We start from the raw sequence: 26,013 nt of genomic DNA, 5'->3' as shown, positions 1-26,013 counted from the left end.
GAAAGAAATCTGCACTGCCTTTTATTAACTTAGGAAAGCAAAACTAGTCTTAAATGGCTTGTATTTTTTTCCTATGGAAGACTGATATTTAAGCTGAGCCAAACCTGTTCATCTATACTTTGGGATCCAGTCCATTAGATTTACATCCCAGTTTTGTAGGAGTGGGTACTCACTTTAGATTTGCCCATGTTTGAGTAGAGCGTAATCTGAGATGCAGCCTGAAATAATGCAGCGAGTAACAAATTGAAACACCAAACAAGTGAAAGGAAAGATGGAGCATGACTGAGGAGACTGTCAGCTGAAACAATAATTGTTTCGACCCTCAAAGTGGTATAGGATTAGAGAGTAGAAAATAAAAAGTCAGCTATTTATTTGTGACAAGAATGATGAAAAACAGACAACAATTATACAGTTGGTCAAATGCACAAGGGCACAGATTGCCACCATGGTACTCAGTTGTACTCAACTGTACAGATTTGGTGAAATCGCATATTGTGCAGCACTTACTTTTCAGGGCGCTTTCCTTCCAGAAAGGTGTTGAATATGTAGGGATGGAAAGAAGTGCAGAAATATAAACAAAGTGACCATCAGAGAGATAGGAATAAGAAAATAAGAGAGCTTGCATGCTGTAATTGTGTTCAGTTGTCTGAATGACAAGAGGTAAAAGAATTAGTCTACTCACTATGATGAGGCCAACTCTTGGAATGAGATCTTTTGACATCTACTGTGGGGCTATAATGTATTCATGGGGAAGTCTGAAGGCAGTGGGAGATGTTCCCTAGATGTCAGTAAAACCAGTATTTCCTACAGTGCAAGTCTGTGATAATGAAGAACTGTTTGTTGATGCAAGGGGAAGACCTCCAAATAGGAAAATGAACATGGAGTCAGCTGAATCACAGCATTAGTAGAATAATTTATTTCAGTAAAACTTGCTGAAGAACAAATTCCAAACAGAATTGTGGAAAGTGTATCACCCACTGATTTTAGAATGTAATTAGAAAAGGTTTTCAGAGCCTATGTGAATAATCCTGTAATGGCAGCTAATGGATAGACCAGATCCCTGAGCATGCATTTCGTTTTTCTGTGAAAACTGGAATCCACATTTCTGTCCCATTTATGATATTTTGCTTCTTGTCTAATTTTCTGTTTTGATATAGTGTACACCTATGTTCAGAGCCGGTTTTATCGCTCGCCTGAAGTGATCCTTGGCCATCCTTATGCTATGGCTGTTGATATGTGGAGCTTAGGCTGTATCATGGCTGAGCTTTACACAGGCTACCCACTGTTTCCAGGGGAAAATGAAGTTGACCAACTTGCCTGCATCATGGAGGTAACTTTTGGGATTGTCTTTGGAATTACATGCACATTTTATAAACTACACTGCCAGCAACAAAGAGAAATGTCAAGAAGAGATGATATATTTGTCTGTTGGCTGGCCTTTCAGAGAGAGGTTTATAACAGCCAAAGGGCTCTTTGAAAGGATGGGCTCTAATGAAAAACTGTTATTTCTATTTCATGTGCCAAACACTGCTTTGAACACTCACTGTCTTGCTTTTGAAAGAAATGTTATAATTTGTATGGGGAAGTTAGTTCAGAAGAAGAATATCTAATGGGAAGGAAAAGCAATATAATTATAACAGACTTACTTCTCTTAGAAATCAAATATGTGTTGGTTGAATTGGATCTTTTTAGTCCAAACTTCTGAGAGAGGTATTTTTGCTACCATTGGATTAGTCAGCTGTGTCTTTGTCTAGCAAATCTTGAAAACCTCTCTGGGTGACCTGCTCAACCGCTGCTCTACTCTACTGTTGAAAAAGTTTTTCCAAATAGTCACCCTGAACTTCTGAAGCCACAATTTGTGGATGTTGCCCCTTCTTATACTGTCTGCCCCTACCAAGGAGTTTGGCTCTGTCATCTTTGTAACTGTTTTTCAGTGTTTTAGGAATGTACTGTGATATCTCCTACCTCAGATCACCTACCCAGTGCAAACGTTAGAATAGGTGCAAAACTGACCCATGAAAGCAAGTTACTTAGTTACTTCATACCAGTCACTAAACTGCAACCTGATGTTGAACTCAGCCCCAAGTTCTGATCCTTCTAGTGCCATGTTAGTTTGTACAAGATTTTTCAGAGGAAGCATCTCTCCATGTGGCCTCCTGTATGTGCCATTAACAGAGATGCTTGTTCTTAGTGTCTTCTGCAGCAATGAAGATCCAAGTGCCATCCCTTATAAGATCACATTTTCTATGTAAGAATTCTCTAAGGAATCCCTTAATTCCTTCCACAATAAATGGCACAAGAGGAAATGGTTTGTAGGCATTTCATAGTAAACTGCTACATTCAGCTTCTTTTCATATGGAGGAGGGTGAAATGCCTCATCTCTCCTGACAGTTGTTATGTATGTTTGTGAAATGAAGAGTAATTCCACTTTCTATGTTGAAGGTATTGGGTCTTCCACCAGCTGATTTCATCCAGGCTGCATCAAGAAAGCGAACGTTCTTTGGTAACTGCTTCTGACCGATTGCCCTTGTGGGATTCCTCCCTACTAGTTAATCGCTGGTTAATATCACTGGTAGAGGGTAGGGTCAGAGAACCATAGCTGCTTCTTAGCTGATAAAACTTTTTTCAGGAAGAGGAGAAGCAAAAGAGTTACATGAGGCCTACAAATGAGCCTGGTACTGTGCTCTTCATGTCTTATGGGCCTCTCGCGGCAAAGGTGACAGGGAAGAAATTGGGAATTCCATTGCACTGTTACTCCTTAAAAATATTATTGCTAAAAGGAATGCAGTGGGTTTGGGATTAAGTTCATTCCTCTGGGTACAATTTGGTTTGGGGAATTATACAGGATGAACAAAAACCCACAGCGTAGGATGCAGTCTCTAGGATGTGACCAATATTTTTTGCCCTAATGCTGGCAGACTATCAATCCAACAGGGCAAAACCAGAGTTAGTGGGATGGATATGGGCATTGTTTTTGCAACTCTCTTAAAGATTTGGTGAGGATTTTAAATGTAATTTTTTGAGCTTGTCTTTATTTTTTTTAAGATTCCAAAGGTTTTCCTAAATCCATAACAAACAGCAAGGGAAAAAAGAGATGCCCAGATTCCAAGGATCTAAGCACAGTGCTGAAAACCCATGATGCTGGTTTCTTGGACTTTCTGAAAGGATGTCTAATGTGAGTTCATAGTTTTGACTTATATGCAGCACATTAGTTTTGACTTCGCTTTCATTCTCTTGTGCCTTTAGAATCTTTGTATCTGCTGGGGGGTTTTGGTGGGTGCTTTGGGTTTTTTTGTTTGTTTTTGTTTTCTTTTTTCCCTCACAGTAGCATTTGGATATTATATTATTCAGAGGTTATTGCAGGGAGAAATCATTGCATAAAATTACTATATGGGATTAGTCCAAGGTACAAAAGAAAGCTGACATCATCATATCTAAAAGCAGTTCTTCATATTCTGATGCTGGAGACTAAACTCTAAAAGCAATGTTTTTTACCCTTTGAGGACTTCGTATTAAATGCTTTCTATTTTATCTGAGATAAAGGTTCATTCAGATAATACAGATAATGGTAATGCACTGTCCCAAGGCAGTGCATATATGGAGAGGAAAGCTGCATTTTTGTACTGAAATCTAACTCCTGCTCTGGTTTCCTCCAGGAGGAGCAGGCTTGAATGGATTGACTATATTTTCTGTGCTCGGCCTTGGAAAGGGCAATCAGGTGATACACTGTGGTATATGTATGAAGACCATTCTGCTTCTTTTAATATCTGCTCACAAAGATCTTGCTCTCTGTGTGCATGTTCTCTTGGGTGACCCGATTAGACTCTTTAGTTCCAATACATCATATCTATCCTCCTTAGCAAAGGATAAAAAGGCAAAATACATTCAGCCATGTCTCCACCCCAGAATCAACGGTATTTTTTGCTTGCTTCTTCTTGACTGTGAGAGTTCACATGGAGGATTACGTAGCACACTTACCAGAGTGTTACCTCATAGTTTGCAGGCTGATTTAAGCCCTTTTTCTCCTTATCATAGTTATACCTATTTTTCATTGATAGCAGTCACATTGCATATTTCAAGGTTATTTGATAGACTGTATTTTTCCACTGTCTTGACTTGAATAGATTTTTAGAAATCACTGGAGCTCAGAATGCACGAAGAGTCTAATATGTCTCAGATCCTGTCATTTCTAGGATAAACTGTTGACTTTACTCCAGTCAAGGATTTTTCTACTGAAGACCTAGTATGCCAAGTGGTCCACAGCTGTTTTCTTAAAGGAAATCGATGATTTGCACATTTTTGTAAACCGCTAAATGCAAATAATATGTAATTGTTAACAGTTGTCACACAAGGTAGAATCCCACAGATTCTCTACACCAGAATAGTACAGAATTATCACAGATTAATTTAGGTTGGAAGGCATCTATGGAAGTCATCTAGCCCACCCTCCTACTTAAAGCAGAGCAAACTTGGAGCAGGCTGCTCAGGACCTTGTTCAGTTGGGTTCCAAGCATCTTCAAAGAGGGAGATCCACAGCCTCTTGGGGCAACCTATTCCAATAGTGAATGACACTGACAGTAGCAAAAGCGTCTGTGTGTTTTTGTGGGGGAAGAGAGGTGTGATCTAGTGTCACCAGCGTATCATCTGTCATTACAAAGTAAATGGGACTTTTTAATAAGTGAATAATAATATAATAGAATAATGTGGGAGAAGCAAAACTATTTTGCAGCTCAAACACGATCATGTGTCTTTTCCAAGGTGGTCAGGCTACTAAGCATTTTACAGGGTGGGACTCCATGGACCCTGCTGATATGAGGTGTCATTTTACTAATAGGTCTTTTTGGGGGACGGTTACTAATGAGGTTTTACTCAGCCATCAAAATAAAAGACTGAGCATGCAGGAACAATTTTTTGTCTGGTTGCCTTAAATGTTGACCTCTTGCATAGGGGCAGTAAGGCTTTTGGGGTGAGCTTGGATCCTAATTTGTACTGTGTAAGGGCAGCAGAAGCTGGTCCCATACCTTTTTCTGTGTTACCTGTATCTTATGCAAGGCTAATAATTTCTGTGTCCTTTAGCACTGACTGTAAGTTTCTTTGTAGCTGTTCAGTAGTACTTTCCTAAAGAAGTCCATGCTAATTTGTGGTTACATAAAAAAATAAAAATCCCTCTTTGTTTCTTAAGAAGGTTGCTTTTCATGTTCTCTGCTTGCTAAAGCTGTATGAATCATTGATCCATTTTGGTTTGCTGGCTGAATCAGAACATTTAGGAAATAATTTCAGTGAATCAAAAAAACCTGCAAGCAAGTCATTTCAGGTCACACAGAAAAAAATGTTGTATGTTGGGCCTGTTTAAATTTTCAAAGGAATGAAGGTAGGTTTGAAATGAAAACTTTTTGAGACAAAAAAGAATTGAACTATTTTGTCTTTTTCAGCTGCCAATCTGTGTCTGTCCAGAGCAGTCTGACTTCACAAATAGTTTTGTTCCACTTGTATACACCTGTTTAGCAGACGAAAACACCAGACCAAAAAAAATTCACTCAGCTGTTGTGGTGACAAGAATATCTTTTTTCCTGCATTATTTCTGTACAGTTCTGGACAGCACTGAGGTCAGGCAGAACAGAATGAAATAGTATGCAACTCATGTAGAGATTAGCAACAGAAACATTAGGATTGATATGAATGCAGAATGAATGAAAATGTATGTGTGTTTAAGCACTGGAAGAAACAAGGGAACAGGGGTTGAAAGAATGGTGCGCATTGGTAACAAAGGTCAGCGCTTCCCAGATCATGCTCCTACCTGTAACACTGGGGATCGTGTTGTCTGTGTCACAGCCAGGCAGCCTGCACTCTGGTGAGACCACAGCACAGGTGACCACCAGTGAAAAATCTCAAAGCTCACAGGAACTGCATGGCAACAAGGTTGCAGAGTATCACATATGCTGATCACTTTCCTATTAGCATGAAAGGAAAACAAACATATATTCCAAAACACAAGGAAAACCAGACCATAAGTAGCTACCTTGCCTAGCATTTATGGAGACTGAAGTCAGCAAGGTTCTGATGTGAAGCACCATGCCCAAACAGCAGGTGACTCCTAAATAAAAGATCTGTCTAAAGACTAGTACATCATCATCAATCAAGAAGAATCCCAGAGATGTGATGAGGACTCAGTAGCAGATAATCCTTGTCCTCTGTGTGACACACAAGTGGTCTTGGCCAGAACACTTGTGAGTATGTAAGTGTGAGAAATGAGTGAATGAAACCTGCGAGAGGAAAAAGTCAATGTAGAGATTTTGCAAAAAAGATCACCTTTGATTTCTGTATGTTTCATATGGTCTCACATGAGTTTTGTTACACTAAGTCTCTACAGTAGTTTCAGGTGCAGTTAAATTAGGGAAGACATCTTTTAATGAATTACCCTATGTCTTATTTAGGCTCCCTTTCTTGGAGCTTGCACTGACACAATGTGAAAAACTTGAAACAAATATTCAGTAGGGTCCCTACCTTAATAACACCATGAACTCCATATTAAAAATGGTTTCATGCTGCAGAGGGTTTGATCAGCAAAGCCCACAGTGCTGAAGTAAATAAAAAAGTTTCAAGGATAGAGGAAATCACATCCGATTTTTCCTTGTTATCAGTTAAAATTCTTTTGTTTCCAAAAATATCCTCATGACCTGACTTTCAGAAGATAATACTGAATCTTTTGGTTTAAACTTACTTCAGTTAGAGCTACTGTTAAATAACAATTTGTCTACCATGGATTTAAGGTGGGATCCTGCCCTGCGCATGACTCCTGATGAAGCAATGAAGCACACATGGATCCAGGAACCAAAAATATACAGAGCAAAACAGAAAACACAGGCTTCAGTGAAGATGAGTGACGGCTCTTTCTCTACTCCAGAAAAGAAAAAAGAGAATATTCGTAAGCTACCTAGAGAACTAAGTGCATTTATATCTGTGTTTGGTATTTCTTTATATTTAATATCATCTGTCTGAAGTAAGGTGAGGTGATAGTACACAGTGTGCAGGTAACGGATGGTCACTGGAATGTGGTGGATATTTATTTATTTATTGCTTCTGTAGAAACCATTACTTACATTTTATAGCAGCTGCCAGCAAGAAGACTGGCAGTACTAAAGATTCACATCGAAAGATCTTCTCCCTACTGACAGCAAAATAGTTACGCTATCTGACACCACACCATAGTGCACTTCACTTTCAGAGCAAAAGAATGCATCAACAGTGGTAGTAATATCCCAGCGAAAATTTTCAACTGATTTTTGTGAATTTGTGGCGATCACGTGGTTATCTGCTGCTAAGAGTCTGCAGTCTTACCCTATCATTTTATTTATTTATTATTACAGAAAATATCTGGAAAGATACGGCTGACAAAGTGAAAAGTAAACTGGCTGAAAGACTGACTCCCACTGTGCCCTCCACAGGCACAAAAGAAAATGATGTGCAGAACACAAGGAAACTTGTTATTCCAGAGAAACATTTGGAGACCCAAATGGAAAAGCCTATAAAAAATGATCAAGCAGAACACAATGGTGACACAGCTCTTCCAAAAAATTCTCGTTTCTTCCCACCAATTAAGTAATACACAGCACAAGCAATGATTGGTTCAGTTGCATACCTGATATATTTTGTAGGTATTATTTGTACTCAGGAATATAAGCTGCATCTGTCTGTACATGGGCTGTGCACACTGTAAGTATATTTAATGTTCATTTTATCGTGAAATAGTCCAGGCAACCAAAACAGAATTTGAAAACCATTCCTTTTGCTCATCTACATCTTTGTTGTGATCAGAGATCCTTCACAACCAGCAGCAATAAAATGGAGACTGTAGAGGTAGAGAGTGGCTTATGTTTGATGTTACAACAGACTTGATTTTCAGATTTTTCCTGGAGCTGAAAGAACAAATCCATTGATTGAAGAATCTGAATCCTTCCACTTACATCAGCGTAAATCAGGAATAATTAATGGATAGGATTACTGGATTTACTTCTGTGTTTAAAAAAAAAAAGAAAAATTAAACCCAGCACCTTCACTTCCCTCCTTCTCTATCTCCCACTTTTTTTATAGTGAAGCACTAGATGGAAGTCATTGTCACACCTTCTTAGCACATTTAGAAATGTAAATTATGTTCTTTAGCTCTTTAGCAGCAACAGAGTGGTATTCTGGGCCCGCTTCTGCAGAGACTCCACTTAGTATTCATATTAACAGGAAGGATGGATTAAAGCAAGCTGTTTTGATTCAGGGAAATTGTCCTCACAGGAATTTTAACTTAATACTCTGAAAAAAACAGATTTCTATTATCCCTATGATTTCTATGTTTAATTAATTTAAACATTTAGCTCTTGGGCAATAGACTATCTTTTCATTGCATTGGTAAAGCACCCACCTCATTATGACTCTTACACTTTACTGCGGCTTATAGGTAGTACTGCAATTTAAAAGAAAACAATGAGGAAAATTGTCCTACAAAATTCAGCTGCTACTGTAGCAGTAGTATTGGAGTAGTCTCAAGACAAATAGGTGTTGGTAGGTGTTAAGAGCCACCATAACAGCAAACTCCTGCAGGCTCTTTGTGCAAAAGGAAATCCCAAATGATATGAAAATGGTCCTAACATGGTTCTAATATAACAGTGGGTAAACAAGGCATCTGACAGGGCACAGAGTGACTGCACAACAAAAGGCCTATAGCAGGTGTGCTTTCCTGCTGAGTAGAAAGTTAAAGGTAGCGGTCATCTAGGAGAAAATGGACTGCACAATGCAGCATGACCATTCTATTGGCTTCAGGCAAACCCTGTGACTCGTGAAGAAACACCTGGAAAATTAGTACCTCATGCAGGGCAATAGCCCATTATTAAGTGTAATTGAGCAGTGAATTACAAGGAGTTTTTGGCAGACAAATATCATCCTGCTGAGATGCAGACATTACTGACAAGCAGCCCAGCTGGCAGTACCAGAAGTGTCTGTATCTCTGGCTTCAGAGATACTCCTTTGCAGCTAAACTCTCCTGGAGACTAGAAAATGCTCCCATTCATTACCAGAGTGATGTACTGGGAAAAGTGAGTTCTGTTATGCACCACGTTTTGGTGATTGCACAGAATACCCAGGGAGGGTAAGCATCTTGTAGAATGCAGGCAGGGCCCTTACCACATTTCAGCTCCCTGGTGGGAGTTGAATGAAGCAGTTAGGCTCGTCATCAGTTTTAGGGAATATTCAGATGGGTTTTTGCAGATACTTGGAAAATATTTTGGCTGTTTGTTTGCAAGTAACACAGAAGGTAAGAAGCAAAGGGTTTATGTTTAAGTGCAAGGATTCAGTGTGGACCAAGAGCCCCAAGAGTACTTATCCTGATAACACTTAATGTGAAAGGTCAGATCCTTATAACCTTGGAACTATGATTTGTACTGTTTTGATTCAGTTCATTTTCCATCTCAGCTGTGGTACGTTCACTTGACTGCTTAGGCTACTACAAGTTAAAATATCCATCTTGTCGTAATTGTGCACTTTACCTCAGAGGCGAAGTTTGGGATCAAGTATACCAAGCCACTCTTGATAGTATTGCTTAGTCCTAATGAAGCTGTAAACCTCCTTTGATGTATGGGCTCGTGTGCTGGAGCTGCATTTTCTTAAAAATTAATACATTTCAATAGGCTTTTGTAGTAAGCATCACCATATTACTTCTCGTGGCCTATGCTGATGGGTTTCTCAATGCACTTGTGGAGCTGACGGAGAAGTTACAAAGCCACCTGAGACTGCAATGCAGTTTGATTATCATTCTATTTGCAGGAGGACAGATGGTGTTTCACTGTAGCTAGCTTGCTGTGGTGTATTTCCTGTCTCCCCTTCCTTGCTGACCTGCTGTTCTTTTCTTATTTCCTTCAGCCTCCACAGTGCTTTCCATCTTCAAAATCTTTCATAATAAGGGCTCTTTAGATAACTCTTGGATTTTTTTCAGAGATGACAGAAATAAATAGAAATGACTTGGCAGAAATATCTAGCCCTCAGATATCATCAGTGATTTCATATTCCTCTGCAGAAACAAGCAGACCCAGCAGATACAGGTAGCATCCTCTCTCTCTGCTGTAAAGGGACAGCCTTCAAAACGTTGAGAAGATTCTTCTGACTCTCACTCTGCTTGACCCACCTGCAGACTGGTATTGGAGCAGACTTATAAAGAAAACACTAAGTGTTCAATTTACTTAATTGAAAAGCCCAAACCATGCATCACATTTTGTTTCTTTATGATATTGTGCCATTTTTAGTTACATTTGCCAAAAAATGAGGTGGCTGCTTTCTTGTCTGTCTCTGCACATTGATCTGCCTATCTTCCAGTTAGTGTCCTCTTCCCCTGAACTCTTCAATTTATTAACAGGTATTAGTTGAGGTGGGCAGAGGAACAGTGTTCTCGAAAGTATTTTGCTTCTCTATGCTACAGCTGACAGAGGAGTAAGACCCTATTAGTGTTACCAGTGAGGAAAAGGCAGGAGAATGTGGTTATGGTCTGTTCTGCTGGTCCACTGAGCAGCATGAGAGGGCTGGCTGCCCAGGGAGCACATGCATGATTCTGCATCACTGTAAGGATATGCTGCCCCTTGACCAGGAGCTGGGCCAAACAAAAGCCACTAGGCAATGTGGGACATAGAAAAAGCTGGGCATTTTTCAGCAGAGATAACTAATCTGGGGTGTAAGGTCTTCATGAGGGTCTATGGAGGGTCTTCATGATATGGGGAAGTACTGGGAAGTTGTGTCATTGTGTTGAAGAGAAGTTGCATAAACCAGGACTGTTGTAGCAGTGGGTATTTACGGAATGTAGGACACAAACCTTTGAGAAATCAAGCTGTGACAACACAAAGGCTCAGTGAACAAGCTGTTATACCTCTTCTGTCTTTGAAATCTCATTAAGAAAATGTTGCCTGTACAAAAGTAATGATAATGCATGCTCCTAACCCTACTGCCTTTCTGGAAGTGAATGCATTTTGCAGTAATTGCACTTCACCACCCCTCCTAGAAGTCTGCCTAAGTATAATTGTTATAAGTAAAAAGCACAGTCACTGCCAGAGCCCAGACCAGACCATGGGGATCCTAACAGTCATACCATGCTCTTCCTTGTGCTGGATCCTGAAGTTAGTTCTTCTATTCAGGATCAATAAACATATCACCTGCAACCATCTTGAAACATCACAATCCCAAATTGTGTAATATGGAGGTGCAGCTGGTCATGAGGTGTTCCCTGTACACTGGGTTTGGATCCTTTGCCAGTGTTCCAATGTCGTCTAGTGCCACTGCAGGTTGCCTGTATTCAACTTTGAATGCATTGCTAATGGCTCTTCTTTAACACCCCCCACACCCTTATAAAAGAGTAATTAGTCCACCCAAATACATGTCATAGAACCATGTATGACAGTGGTGAAGTCTCTGTTTAAATCTAGAACATTGTTATCTTAACCAGGGAGCAGAGTTAAGATACAAATGCAAATAACAAGAAAAAAAAAAAAGCACCCTACATTATGTAACCTCAGAGCTAAGCCATGAGAGTACAGCAGTATGTCTGTATGTTGAAAAAAAGACTGAGTTTAGTAATTGCTTCACTGAATCAATGCACCTAGGAAACCCTCAGAACAATGTCCAAGAAACGTAAAGCAGAGACATTGCAGCTTTCTCCCCACTGCCCTTGTTTTGCGTTGTTTTGATTTCACAATGCACACGTAACACTTTATGACTCCTTAACATCTATGTGAATAAGCAGGGATCATCTACCCTGGGGCAAAGTGCTAACCAGGAGTATGAATTATTTGTAATGCTAGCTTTTCTATGCATCAAACTTTTACTACCTATTTATGAGAAAAAAAGTTAATATTTTTCTGGTCCCCTCTATACAAAAAGGATGTGGACAGGATGGAAGGGGTCCAGAGAAGGGCCACCGGGATGATCAAAGGACTGGGAAGCTGCCATACGAGGATAGGCTGGGAGAGCTGGGTTTGTTCAGCCTTGAGAAAAGGAGGCTTAGAGGGGATCTCATCACCACATACCAGTACTTAAGGGGCAGCTACAAAGAAGATGGAGACTCTCTTTTTGCAAGGCATCACATGGAGAGGACAAGGGGGGATGGACACAAGTTGCTCTTGGGGAGATTCCGATTGGGCACCAAAGGAAAATTTTTCACAGTGAGAACAGTCGACCATTGGAATAATCTCCCCAGGGAAGTGGTTGACTTGGCCACGTTGGACACCTTCAAGAGTCGTCTGGACAGGGTGCTGGGCCATCTTGTCTAGACTGTGCTCTTCCTAGAAAGGTTGGACTAGATGATCCCTGAGGTCCCTTCCAAGCTGTGATTCTGTGATTCTATGATTTGTCAGACTGGACAGATTAAAGCCATTTGTATTTTTTATTTTTCAGAGAGACTTAACAGATAAACAGAGAGATTGATCACATTATTTCCAGATTCTTTTTTTAAAGCAGAATTGTCATAGTAAAATCATTAGTAGGCACAATGCATTGAAGAATTATGGTAATTTGTGATAGGGAAAATTTAGTAAGATTGAAGCTCTTAGAATTAGAGCTATCCCAGCTGTCAGCTCTGTGACCTTGTGCTCCAAGCATATTACCTGCATTCTGTGAGAAGCAAACACTGGTTTAACAGGAGTAATGAATAGACAAAGCACTGAGAATTTTTTTCAATTAAATACCCAGCCTTGTCTTTTACTTGATTGGAGCTTCTTAGTATCAGCATTCACATGGCACTGCACTGTGTGGGTTGGACAAAATGCCGATTATACACAGGGAACTAGATTGTATAATAATAATAATAATTTTTACAGTCACTCTTTATCATTTAAGCACATTAAAACTGCCAGTTCTTCACATCCAAAAGGTTGACCATTGACTGAATTGTTGTTTCTGCAGAGAAGAAACAAGAGATAATAATAAAGTTTCTTTAGTGGGACCTGTGTGTTTGTGTGGGAGGTAGACAGGTTCCTGCTTCCTGGGGCATAGTGGGACTCCTGCGGAAGGGGACACTTTCCACTCTCGCCATTCCATGCCCATTTCCAGACAACACACTGCTCAAATAACCTAGAATCATAGAATCATTAAGGTTGGAAAAGAACTCTAGGATCATCAAGTCCAACTGTCAACCCAACACCACCATGCCTCCTAAACCGTGCCCTGCCGTGCTGAATCTCACGTCTTTTGAACACCTCCAGGGATGGTGACTCCACCACCTCTCTGGGCAGCCTGTTCCAATGTCTGACCATTCTCTCAGTAAAGACATTTTTCCTAATAGCCAATCTAAACCTCCCCTGACACAGCTTGATGCCATTTCCTCTCGTTCTATTGCTACTACCTTGGGAGACCAACACCCACCTCGCTACAACACCCTCTCAGGTAGTTGTAGAGAGCCATAAGGTCTCCCCTCAGCCTCCTCTTCTCCAGACTAAACAACCCCAGTTCCCTCAACCTCTTCTCATAATACTTGCTCTCCGGACCCTTCACCAGCTTCCTCTTTGCTTCCTCTCGTGATCCTCCTGCTAGAAATGAATCTCTGGTTTTGCTGCCTGCCCAGCTCTGTGACCTCCACAAATAGACACCCTCCTGATTACTCCTGGTCTACAGTGCAAAGGTTTATCAGCAGGCATACATTTCTGTAGCTAGAGGTATGCATGTGCCCTCCTATTTGTTATGTGGAACAGCAAAAGCCAATTTGTCAGCATGGGAACTGGTTGTCTTTGACCCTCTATCCTCCCCATTGCTCTTAGCTTTCCAATGACGAATCTGTCAGCAAAATGACTATGAAAACACTGTACTGTTCCAAAGGACCTTTATCCATAACCTGTGATGTTCCTGCCTTCAACAGTATGTATGTCACCCCTTTGAAGCTTGGGAAAGGAAAGGGGGCAAAAGGACTACAGTCCTACAAGTCCCCTTTCCCTAAATGTCCCTGCATGCTTTTGTATTCTCTTTCCCTCCTAGCTCATTTTGCAAATTGCTTAATATAAATATCCCCTCTATCCTCAGAGTTTTGTTCTGAGCATCCAAGATTTTCAGCCCATGAAAAGAGAGAGGGCTTTTCTCAGCTGCAGTGGGATGACTTCAGGAACAGCAGTATATGTGCAACACTGCAATGAGAAAACAAGCTAATAATGGTGAAAGAGCTGAGAAAGGATGTTAAGAAAAGGTGAAGTCCTTTCACAAGGCAGCTCATGAGAAAACCTCTGCCAGCACCTTTTCTGCAGGACTGCATGCTTTACTCAATGCAGAGTCTGTACCTCCTCTGCTTCTTGCTATGGCCTCCCCATGTGATTTTGTAGAAGCAGTCCTGCAGATGTGCGGCAAAAGGTAAGTCAACTTCACACCATCTTTCTCAAAGTCTACAGTTTTTTGACACCTAGAGGATCTGGGATGGATCCAAACATGGAAAAGGAAGGCTGTCAAAGAAGTGCAGCAATGTGTGGTGCTGAATGCAAGGAACTTTTTAGTCTGGCTACCAAAGGTTCAAGTTGTCACTCTGTTAGAGTACCTGTCTGGGTATCAGTCGCCAGCTATTTTTAAACCTGCTGGTTAATTTTGCTTCAAATAGTGAGCATAATATACCAACATATCATACAATATTTTATAAGGGAGTATGACCCATCTCAGTATGATACAGTATGGTGTACCACATTGCACAGCATAGCAATCTGAACTGCAGCAGCTCGTAGGGCAACGTATTGTAACATAATGCATTTCCCAGATGAAAGTAGTCCCGCATTGTCTTAAGGCCTTCTAGAGGACACAGTCATTGAGAAGGATGGAGATGGGCCGGGATAAGAAGTGTTTGTCATACCTGAAGCCTGAACTGCTGTGTCGGGAAACAAAGTTAGAAAATTCTCTAATGCAGCCTTGCTTCTGCCCTTTTCAGCAGATAAGCTAATACATCCCTAATCTACACACTTGCACCATACCAATGTGCCTTGTCCAGAAAACAGGGAATGCTATAATTATTGCAAGTCCTGTAACAAGTTCTATCAAGAAAATATTGTTTTGTGCATGAGGCAGAGTTGAGCTGCCTGCACTTATTCTAGTCTTGAAAACCTTGATTACCCCACTGTCACTTCCCACTTCTTCCCAATGCTTTACAACCCATTCATTTTCACCCAGGGTATTCCCTTTGCCACCGTCCTTTCACTTGCCTTTCACTAACAGCCTCCTTTTATGCTCCTTTCGGTAATGCAGTTAGACATTTTAAAGGAATGTCAAAATAGCGGATATTCTGTTGATTGTGTATTGACTTGAGAGACATGATTCAGCTTCAAGTCTTGCTCCAAATACCACAATGCATGGTGCAGAGGCTGGATATCAACCTACCAAATGTCCTTTCTTATTAGCTCATTTGGGCAGTTGTTTCTTTTTCTCTCTTCTTCAGTCCCTAATTCAACTTGGAACTGAAAGCCTTCTCTGACAAACTGTTGGCAGTGTGGTATGTCTACGTGAAAAGCTGTGGTTTCAGTAAGTCCATATTTTTTGAGAAAAATGTTTAATTTTAAGAATAAGTGACTGACTCTACTGCCTTTACTATTGTCTCCTTTCTGTCTAACAGGCAGTATTCTTCCCACCATTTTGCTCTAACCCAAAATATAGCATATTCCATAATCTCCTTATTTTCCTCAAAAAAAACCCCCCAAAAAACAGTAAAGAAAAAAATATATTTTAATCTTAGTCTGAGCACCGCTGCAGAGCAGTGGTGCTTAACACCTTGATATGATGAAGGATAATGTAAAAAAAAAGGTAATTTAAGCCATTTTAAACAGCAATATTTAGTTTTGTCCCTATCACCCTTCATAGCAGAAGTGTCAACTTTATTAGAGGTGGGCTCCTTTAACTGTCCTTACATATGAACACTGGCAGAAGTAGATGTTTTTAAAATGCTGCTTTTCTCCGTCATTAATCCTTCATTTTGAGGAGATCTAAATCATTTGTCCAGGCTTTTCATAGTCACTGCAGGCATGAATCCCTTGTCTTAACATATGCATAAATAGCTATTTTAGATGGCCTAGTGACTGAAAATACCCACACAGAGCTAACAGAGATGAGACAGGTACAGCAGGAAACCCATGCCCTCCTTCAGCACCAAGTGAGGCTGGGTGAAATCCAAGTGGGCATCTCAAACAGCACTAGACGCCTATGTGTGGGCAACCGAGTTAGGTCTCCTAATTCAGGACTCCACTGACAGCTTATGAACAGGGATGCACCTGTATTTGTTTAGACCTCTATAAATCTAGGCATGTTACTCTCCAATTAAATCTTTCCCTAGAAGTCTCATAGCTAATCTTTACCAAGATTTTGAGGTTTTTCACACTAAGTTTAAGTTTGGGGGGATTAGAACGGAATGTATTTAAATGAGTGATTGGCTTTATACTAAAACAAATGAGAAGAAATTTAAAGGGTATAGAAATGCTGCATTTTGTATTCATTCCATGTCACTTAAGTAATTTAAAAAATAGTTGTTTGCTCTAAGTTAGTGTAGGCTCCGTCTGCCACTGATCATGAAGGCAACTTAAATAAATCCCTTTGACTGGATATCCAATTTTGACAGCTTGCGGTCTTTGAGGTGAATGTTGCATTTCGTTCCACATTTCCAAAACAAGGCTCTGTGACCTTTTTTTGTTGTTGTTTGTAAAATGAACTATTTTGTTGAAAATTGGCCTACAAAGGTGTTAAACAAGCTCAACAGAAGGTCAATTACTGTGAAATTAAGTACTGACATTGCTTCTGCTAGTTGTAACAGGAATCCTATGCTCCCTAGCCTGCACTGCAACAGGGAATTGTTGATCTGGGGAGGCACAGGGGTTGAAGCTGGCTGGGCACCAGGGACACGTGTGCTGCCAGCAAAAGCAGTGGAGCCTTCAGGGTCATTTCAAAAGAGTACTGGGCATAACACTTTCATTCTTAATCTCCTGAGTTTGTTGTGCATCATTGTAGTCCCCAAAGAGAAAACACAGTGAAACATCACTGCTTTCTTCTCTGCTCTGGATGTCTCTGTCTGCCACACAAGGCAGATCCTCAAAAATGCCATTGTACCCCATAGTTCTGACCTTCCTCTTTCTTTTCACACTTGACTCCTGTATGAGCGCTCAGTTTTCTAAAGGAAAGGGTTTTATCTTCATTCCGCTACTCAGTTCATCTAAAATTTTATAGTCTTCTTTGACATGTTGCTTACTACCAATCTGTGGTATCTTTCTGTTCCTGGATATCTCTCCCAAACCCCTCAGCAGTGACATGCAAACACCACATCCTGCTCCATCAGAAAAACCATGCAATTCTAATCTTTGTCACACAGCTAAGCCATCCTTCCTTGTAATTCAAGGGCAGTCATGTCTTCCAGCAGTGCCTCAGTTGCATTCCCTAATCTTATGCTCCTCTCTGTGTGAGGAAAGGATTTTCTGCCTAAAAGAGTGGAGAACTAGAAATGGTGAAAATTTCTTATACCAGCAGCTCTGCAAAGCACCCTAATGCAGCTGTGCAGCTTCCCTTCCCTTTTTCCCTCCTGCCTTCATCAACAACTCTGTCTTTGGTTCTCCCCACAGAGGGGCTGAAGCCTCTCAGTTTTGATATCCCTGTGCTATCCTAGCCTTGAAATACTCACTTTGCATTACCATATCCCTCAGCACTGCCTAGTGCCCCTGAAACAGTGTCTTGGACCTCTATGAAGCAGAGAAAATGTAAAATGATGGCACTACTGTATTACATAATTCACAAAAGAAACCACAAATATATTTGCTGTGTATAGCAGGACTGTCAACAAAGTAACCTGGGATTCAAGAAATCTGTATGCAATTTGATCTGTTTATGCCCTGTCCCTGAAGATCAGATTAGGTATCTCTCGTTCTCTGTTCTTCATCTGTTCTGTGAGCACTTGGTTAATACAAATAGGCTTTTCTAGGCTTTCCTAGCAAGTAAATAGGAATGAGCTACCACATCCTTCAAAATCCACAGACCTGGGCTATGTTTTGTAGTGCATTATGCAGCTGGGCAAATTGGAGGTGAGATGCACAATGCACTTCCTCGCAGAACCGGTTGGAAACCTCCTGAGGCTCTTTGCTTTTCCTATTATTACACTGAAAGGTCTTAGGGCAACAGATGATGCCTTTTTCTCCTTCCACTCGGTCCCACCAAGGTATAAATCACGGAGCAAAGGCATTGTTCTTATTCTACTGTTCCACTACAGGGCAGGAACCCCTTTTATGTGCCACAGTAGCTTCCTCTGATAAGCCATGGCACTAAGACTCTCCGGCCCATTACCAGCAAACTTGCCAATAATCATTGCACCAGCCAGTCGGGTGGCATAGTCAGGGTTCATTTCAGCATTTGCAACAGAGAGGCAAGTTAGGCAGGTGAGCCCCTTTTCCTTGGTGAGGAGAGCCAGTATTCACCCACCCTGAGGAGTATTGGGTAGGAGGTACACACTTTGTTGCTTTTTTTTTTTTGCTTGTGTAGGAAAAAAACAGCTCTTAAAAATGTTTTAAGATGTATATGAGGTGGCCTAGCATGGTTTCACTGAGGCAGGGTGCCAGACATATTATGTAAAGTTTTGATCTTTCCTACATGTTAAATTGGATATAGAACAGTCGGTTTCTACTCCTCCTTTCTGGCAATATCCCCAGCCTCATGTCCTTCTATATAAACTGGGTCCCTCATAGCAGAATAGCTGCCCAGGGTATCAGGAAGTCTCAGAAACTACAGTGGTCCTGTTGATGATGACATTTCTCAAGAATCAAGGGTATGCTTTTCCTCTTGTTCCTCCCATGTTTTTGTTCTGGTCAGCCTGCACATCCACTGCTGCATTTCTCATCTTCCTGGATCCTTCAGACATTGTCTACCTCCACTGAAACCATGAAGAACAGGAGCTGATGACATTTGAGCTGCAGGTCCATACAACTAGTTGGGAGGAATTTGGATTTGGCCCTCATGGAGAGTTACCTGGATCTGACATTGTGGTAAGAGGTGTCTTCCCAAATGGCAACATCTACTTCCCTGTAAGTTGAAGAGACTTGCTCTGCATCCCCCTTTGCCAAAGGTCATGCTCCAAGTATATTGGCTTGAAAGCATATGGGCTCAACTGGCTAAAGATGGGTGTCTGAGGGCACTTGAGACCCTTAGCTAGCGTGGCCTCTGACTGATAGTCCAGAAGACCCCAGGTCTTCTGCAGGTCCTGTATCATGCCTGCTAGTCCCATAACAGTTCTCTGAGATACCCTAGGGTATCCCAGGTGGCACTAAATTATGTTGTTTAGGCAAATAAACTGATCCCACCTGCAAGTCAAAACCACAGCCAGAACCAATTAGATATAGTGGAAGCAATCACCTACCATGAAGCTAAAAGAGGCTGCTGAGAGTATAACTTCTGATTCATCCAAACCAGGAGTCAGTTCAGGCAGGAGTCAAATGTGAAGCTCTCATGTTTTTTCTCACTGAGGCTCTTCAAAGGTTAATTTACTTGGTTTCTTCTTCTTGGTTCTTTCTGGGTAGTAAGTGGAGACATGTTCATCTCCAAAAGCTGCTTCTTCCTGATTGTCTTAAATGCCTCTCTTAGGAATAGGAGAGGATATCCTTGGGACTTGCTGTTTTTCCCATAGTCTGTAAAGGTAACCAGTAAGGATAGATGCCTGATGCCAACTTCAAAAGAACATATGGTCCCCTCTAACTGGAGCGACAAAACTAACTTCTGAAATACTTGGAATATGTTAAGAATAAGATAGTCTTAGAACTTGCTATATGTGCTTAGATAGAAGAGTCAGGAGACACTGTATCCTTGACTAGAATAAATAAGGGAAATGTACTAAGCTAGTTTAATATCAGTAAGAATTGTGTAACCAAGCCAAAAAGGAACTGCTCAAAGACTGAGTTCAACCAGTGGACATGTTGAGGAAGACCAGAGAACCCTGACAAACCACCAATGAACATGAATGTGCATGCATTAAGTACATTTGCATGTGTTAATGAATTCAATGAATGGTATTAATATGGTAATTATTTCCTAGAAATTTAATTAATATGTATATTTTGATTGCATATAGCCCCTGTAGTAGAGCAACTTGGTGCACACGCTAGGTGGAGCGATCCCCTGTACACCTGGCACTGCAATAAAGAATGCCTGCTTTCTAAAGCTACAGATTGAGTTTTAGAGGGTTCTTATATTTGTCAACTTACAGTATCATTTAGAGGAACAAAATGCCACTGAGGGTGCTAAATTAAAAAAAACCCAGGCAGTTGTTTCGTTTTGTTTTATTCGTGAAAGACAAACAGGCAGTTTAATGTTATCCAGATACAGAAAGAGTGTTTGCCAATCTCAGTTGTCTTGTATTGTTCAGCTGTTTTCAGTTCCCTTTTCACATAACAGTAAAATGTGTTTTTCATTAAATATGTCTTGGTGCTTGCCTAAAATAGATGAACTTCGGATGAAGTGAGGTAGCTACCCTTACTTATGGTTGTTAGACGGTTGTGAAACCGCTCTTGTAATACCAAGTTTTGAAATCTTTTTGTGGCTGCAACACAGGCAGGAAATTTTTAGCTGTGAACGACTACAGGAAAAAAAAGATATGAACAATTTAGAAGAAACACTTGTTCTCTATTTTTTATTAATGATTTTTTTTAAAAGTGATTTGGGGTAAGACAAAAGCATTTATTTTCTCCTAAAAGAACGTCCTGAAAGGAAAAATTGAAGTAATTTGTTTCAAAAATATTAAATATTCAATTATTTTCAGAAGAGATATTTAACATTTTCAATGTTTTTCTGCATTGGTAGCTGAAACTCTTTGTTTGTGTTAGAAAATAATTTTCATCCTACAAAACTTTTAGTTTTTTTCAACTCTCATATCAGAAAATATCACCCAATTACTTAGGTCTGGAGCAAACACATTAATGACCCCAGAAATCCACATTTACTCAGCTGTATATCACATCCATTGAACCCATGGAACAGACAGTTCGAAAGAAAAGTGTGCTAGTTACTGTAAGTAGAGTTTAAATGGGGTTTTCCATTTCTGATTCTTCCTTCTAACCCTCTCTCTCTTGCATTCTTGGGTTTTGTTCTAATTTTCCTCCTTACTACAACCATAATAAAGTTACTACCTGAGTAAAACTAGTCAAAAAGCTTTGTTTTCACATGGGTGCAGATTTTTTTTCAGCTGTTCACTGCCTTACTCTTTCATTAGCTATATTTAATTTTGAGCATTCTATTTATTTCAAAGTAGCTCATTTGCAGACTACTTATCTTCAAATTTTGATCTTTTAATGAAAAGTTTTACAAGTATTTAAAAACAGTAGGAAAATAAAAGCTGTATTTTCAAACTATGATGTGTACCTCTGTAAATTGAACATCTGGGTTAGAGAAAAATTGCTAGGAGTATTTTGGAAGTCCAAATCCATGGATAAATTCAAGAAGAAAAAAGAATATTAGAGGATATACTGGGAGATTTAGCAAAAGCTATAAGCAAGTTTTGAAATAATCACTTAAATGAACAGAGATGGGAGGAAAAAATACCATGAATGATTTAACATAAAGATATTCTTCCTTGGCCAGACTGTTGTTGTCTGGTAAAAATTTCTCTTTTATCCCTCCGAAGTTGAGTATTGCAGCAAAACTTTTCAAGGTAATATTTAACAGCTCTACTTTAGGGAGGCGTTTGTTTTATTATGTTTCAGGTTTCTCTCTGAGATATTTTAATTCCACCTGCAGCCACTGACTTCTCATTTCTGGTCATTTGAACTCCTTTGCTACAAAAATATGGTGTGATCTCCGTCAGCCAACTTGGAGTTTTATTCCTTTTTATCCTTCTTCCCTTTCCCCAGCTTGTGTGTACAGTTCTACCTTTTCACCTTGTATTTTCATAGCAGCAGTCATTGTGGCCCATTCTGTTCCCAATGAGGTTTCTACAGGAAGTAGAAATTTAGATGCTTTTCAAACCCTGCCTCATGCTTCTGTGCCTTTTTACTGAGTAACAATGGCATTTGATGACCCCAGTCATGCATTAACTTTTTCACTATGCCTATACTGCTAAAGCCATTGGTTAGCTTGTGGTTTCCAGAAGAGCTTAGCATCCACAACCAGGATCAGGTTGCAAGTGGTATGGAAAAACTAAGAGTTGAAGTAGAAGCTTTGGTATGCCCAAAATATTTTACTTTTTAACTACCTCTGTTTTTCAACTGGGCTTATTTTACTTCTCACCCTGTGTGGTTGAGCCAGATGTGCTAAAATTCCCCAGAGTGCAGCAGGTCACTCAGGAAGCAGGTAAGATCATCTAGGATCCATCCTATCCAGGCCATCCTCTGGTTGATGGGACCCAGGAGCTGCTCTTTCCTCAAGCAGCTGGATAAAGCAGGGACTGGATGTGAGTTCTCTGACTGGTTTGTGGAAATCACCAGTGAAAGCAGAGGACCTTTTTGGAGAATGAAATGCTTTGATAATTACTCAGGTCCCACCAGTGGTAGTTGGAAACATGACTTTTCAGAGTGTAGGAAGCTCTTCTCTCCATGGCTTTGACCACTGTTCCTTTTTCAGGATTGTCATGTGATAGATGAGGCAACCCTGAGGAAGATGAGAGCCAGGACTACAAGCTGCTGTCAGTGACAGAGAATGAGACCTCTACCACCATGCTGTTCAAATGTCACCTCCGAACATGTGACCCGAATGACCCGGATATCACAGTAGGAAAGGGGACTGCTCAAGCAACATCCCAAACAAACCTGCTGTCATGTCTCACTGTATTCCCAGATCCCCAGGATCAGAGAATGACAGGTTTTTCTCACAACAGTACAATAACAGGAATATACAGAAAAACTTGGGACCATACAGTCACATTAATACTACCCTTTTCAAGGGCCCTATCTTGATGGGTTTTTACAATGTTTCCCACCAAAGAATAGGGAAGATATAAATCTTAATATTTTCTTAAGCTTGAACCCAGGTCTTCAAAATTTTGCTCATTTCTCTGTTTCTCTCGTTTGCCACCCAGAAGAAATTAATCTAGTATTGGAGATATAGTTTTTGTGTGCCTAATACAAGGCAGTATTTTGTTTAAAATTATCTTTAGAAAATTCAGAACACTCTAATCTCAGTCTTTCTACCTTGGAAGACTTTCATACTGGTGTTGACTAATGTTAAAAACTTGGCCAACACAAATCTGTATTTTAAGTCAGAGATTTTTCAAAAATATGCTTTGCCAAAGTTCACAAGCACGCTAATGCACACAGTTTCAGAACTCTACATATATAGACACTGTTTACACCATTTCATCCTTACTTGAGGGACCTCAAAAAACACTTGTCCAGAATTAAGTGTGCATTCACCATTTTTCCAGAGTTCAAATACATCTGCAAATTACTAGACAGATGCCTTTGTACTTGCAAATCTTCTTAATGACCTTTACTTAATGATTTTACTAATCCCATTCTGAGCAGGAAGAACCTAGAGAGTTTCATGGCTACTGCTGTCCTTACATGATGGGGCAGATCCAGGCAGATTATTGAGTGCATTCATGCTCTACAGTAGCTGCTAATGGGGAATCAGGAGACTACAGATTTGTTAGCTTTTTGTAAGTCCCTTAGTAATCCTTCGTAAAAATTGCCCAAAGCGCATTAGGAGTATATACAGATAAACGAACTGCATCTGCTTGCTCTAGGATATGCAAAGGTCTGAAAATCCGATCTGTAGCACCATTGTACAGCTCCCATAGTTAGAACAGTACCCAGACACTCAACATCTAATCATTTAAGCACAAAATGGTGCAGGTTCTGAAATCTTATCAAATCCATTACAGCTTTTTTCCAGCTTTCTTTTATTTCACATGCCAGCACTTTAAATCCATGCACGGTTCAATGATGTGAGTGAAATTACTGTGGGTACATCTTTCCTAGGGTCTTTTCTAGCCAGCCCCTCCTCTTTGGGGGAAAAAACCATCATGTCTCTGTCTGGACAAGACAAACCTTGTGTATAAAACTGCTTACTTGCCATTGTGTGTTCTGTATTGTCTGAGTGTCTGGGTATGTACCAAATACACAGTTATATTGTTTTTGATTAATTGCACGTGGTTAGTGTGTGGATCACATTGTAACACATGTGTAGTGGTATAAGGCATGTGATCGGGTGGATACCTGCATGTGTTGGTGGGAAGGAATGAATGAAAGTTTCCAGTGAAACACTCCCATTACAGACGGGCACAGCATGCCTCTTTACTGCCTTTGGTACTGATGACACAGTCCAATTCTTTAAAGGCCAAAGATTTCCCAAGTCTCTCTTCTTGAAAAGGTACATGGGCCCATCTGACTCAACTGACCCCAAAATATTCTTCACCTATGACCTGATGCTGGACAATGTAAGTATTGGACCAGCGTTTCACTTCTCATGTTAAAAAATTTCCCCTTCTTCTGCCTTGCTTTGCAAAGTTGATCATGCCTGTGCTGGAAGTTTGGGTTGCACAGGTCAAAAAATGGACATGACTGATCTTGGAAACATGCAAATAAAGTTGGCAAGAGTAGGAATGAAGTGGGAAGGTAAGGCTTTCTGTGTGGAGGGTAAAGGGCTTTTTTGTTAGGAAAATGCTGGAAGGTGTATCCTGTTCCCTTGACTAGAGCTTAAGGAGCCAAATACAGGCTGTGGCGTTATTGAATTACAATATAATTATTAATTCAGGCATGTATGTATACAGGTCTATTGTCCCATCCATGTAGACCCATAGAAAAATATCTATAATATACTGAAGATACTTACAGATTCCCATCTTAGTTTTGTGGGAACTACACAATATCACAGAAAAGAGATATAATGAGAATACATTTAAATGTTTTCTGACAAGTCTGGCTAAGAGCTCAGAAAATGAAGTGCACACTACTGTGTGCACTGCCTCCAGTGTTAACTTATGCAGCATCTAATTGTCAGATATAAGGATTTACCAGGAGAGCTGGAACCCTCCATTAACATCATCTCATGGTACATGCGCCACCGTTGTCAAATGGAGTTCAAAAGTACCAGCTCAGTGTGGTATTGCATTAACACCTTCCTTCTTTAAACAGCATCAGCCCACACCGTCAGCACTCACTCAAGACACTTCAGCATCTGCTGATCAGTGTGGGCAATATTCCATAGTAAAGACGAGCACTATTTTTATGTAAAGATTTGTGGGATTAGTGTTATCGCATGTTGTGCTACAGAGAAAGGGCAATTAAAAATGCTGATTGAACCAAATGGATGTTCCCCATGCTCAGTTCATGTTACAATAGGAAAATTAGTCATGCAGTTTCCTTTTGGAAAAATAAAGAAAAAAAAATCTGAAAAAAAAAATGTAAGACCTGGTAGAGCTGACAAATGTGTTTGCCTTTCACCAGAATACAGTTTCATCTTCTTGGCCCTTTAATCCTCTCAGTGGTAACCAAAATCCAATCAGATGCTTGCAAAATGCATCATCCTTCCTGCCCCCTCCACTTCTGGGTGTCATTCTCCTTGCACTTCCTCCCTTTGGCTTCTCCAATTCCCTGTGCACATTACTGATTTGCCTGGGGACCTTCAGGTGCCTTGTGTGTGTCTCTTTTCCAGTTGAAGAAACCAAGTGTGCCTGTACCTTTATTCCACTGCCAAGCAGAGACACCACGTCTACAAGGTAAACTTGCAGGCTGTAGGACTGGGGAAAAAACAGGACAGGACAGACTTGCTCCTTCAATCCTGTGTACAAGTCTGTCTTCTACATCATTTTAGTATAAATTTGGGAGCATTCCATCTGTCCTTCACTACCATTGGGATGAACCAGCTAATTTGTCTGGCTTGCGTGGAGATAAGCTCTGTCTTGTTTCTAGCTTTGGAATTACCTTTGGCTTCATGTACATCACACCTGAAGAAACCTTGCTACAAGCCTGATGTCTCAGGCTTGTGAGCTCAGGACATGTTACCTATTGGTATCTTTGAGAGCAAAGGGAGCCTCCAGAATTTTCTACATTTGAAAGGACTTCTGCTTTTGTTCTTGGAAAT

General features: G+C 40.4%; 1 protein-coding gene across 1 annotated transcript in view; it reads left to right on the top strand.

The window, feature by feature from the left end:
• Window positions 1–8,062, top strand: part of DYRK4 (dual specificity tyrosine phosphorylation regulated kinase 4) — a 44,393-nt gene extending 36,331 nt beyond the window's left edge. The window contains exons 11-15 of the mRNA XM_075111256.1: window positions 1,158–1,330; window positions 2,443–2,503; window positions 3,046–3,175; window positions 6,771–6,925; window positions 7,368–8,062. Coding sequence (XP_074967357.1) covers window positions 1,158–1,330; window positions 2,443–2,503; window positions 3,046–3,175; window positions 6,771–6,925; window positions 7,368–7,603 — 755 coding nt within the window. The 3' untranslated portion in view covers window positions 7,604–8,062. The remainder of the gene's footprint in view (window positions 1–1,157; window positions 1,331–2,442; window positions 2,504–3,045; window positions 3,176–6,770; window positions 6,926–7,367) is intronic.
• The last annotated feature ends 17,951 nt before the right edge of the window (window positions 8,063–26,013 follow it).

Source organism: Phalacrocorax aristotelis, chromosome 1, assembly GCF_949628215.1.
Source record: "Phalacrocorax aristotelis chromosome 1, bGulAri2.1, whole genome shotgun sequence".
NCBI lineage: Eukaryota > Metazoa > Chordata > Aves > Suliformes > Phalacrocoracidae > Phalacrocorax > Phalacrocorax aristotelis.
The sequence above is the reverse complement of the archived record's forward strand: the minus strand, read 5'-3'. Positions and strand labels throughout refer to the sequence as shown.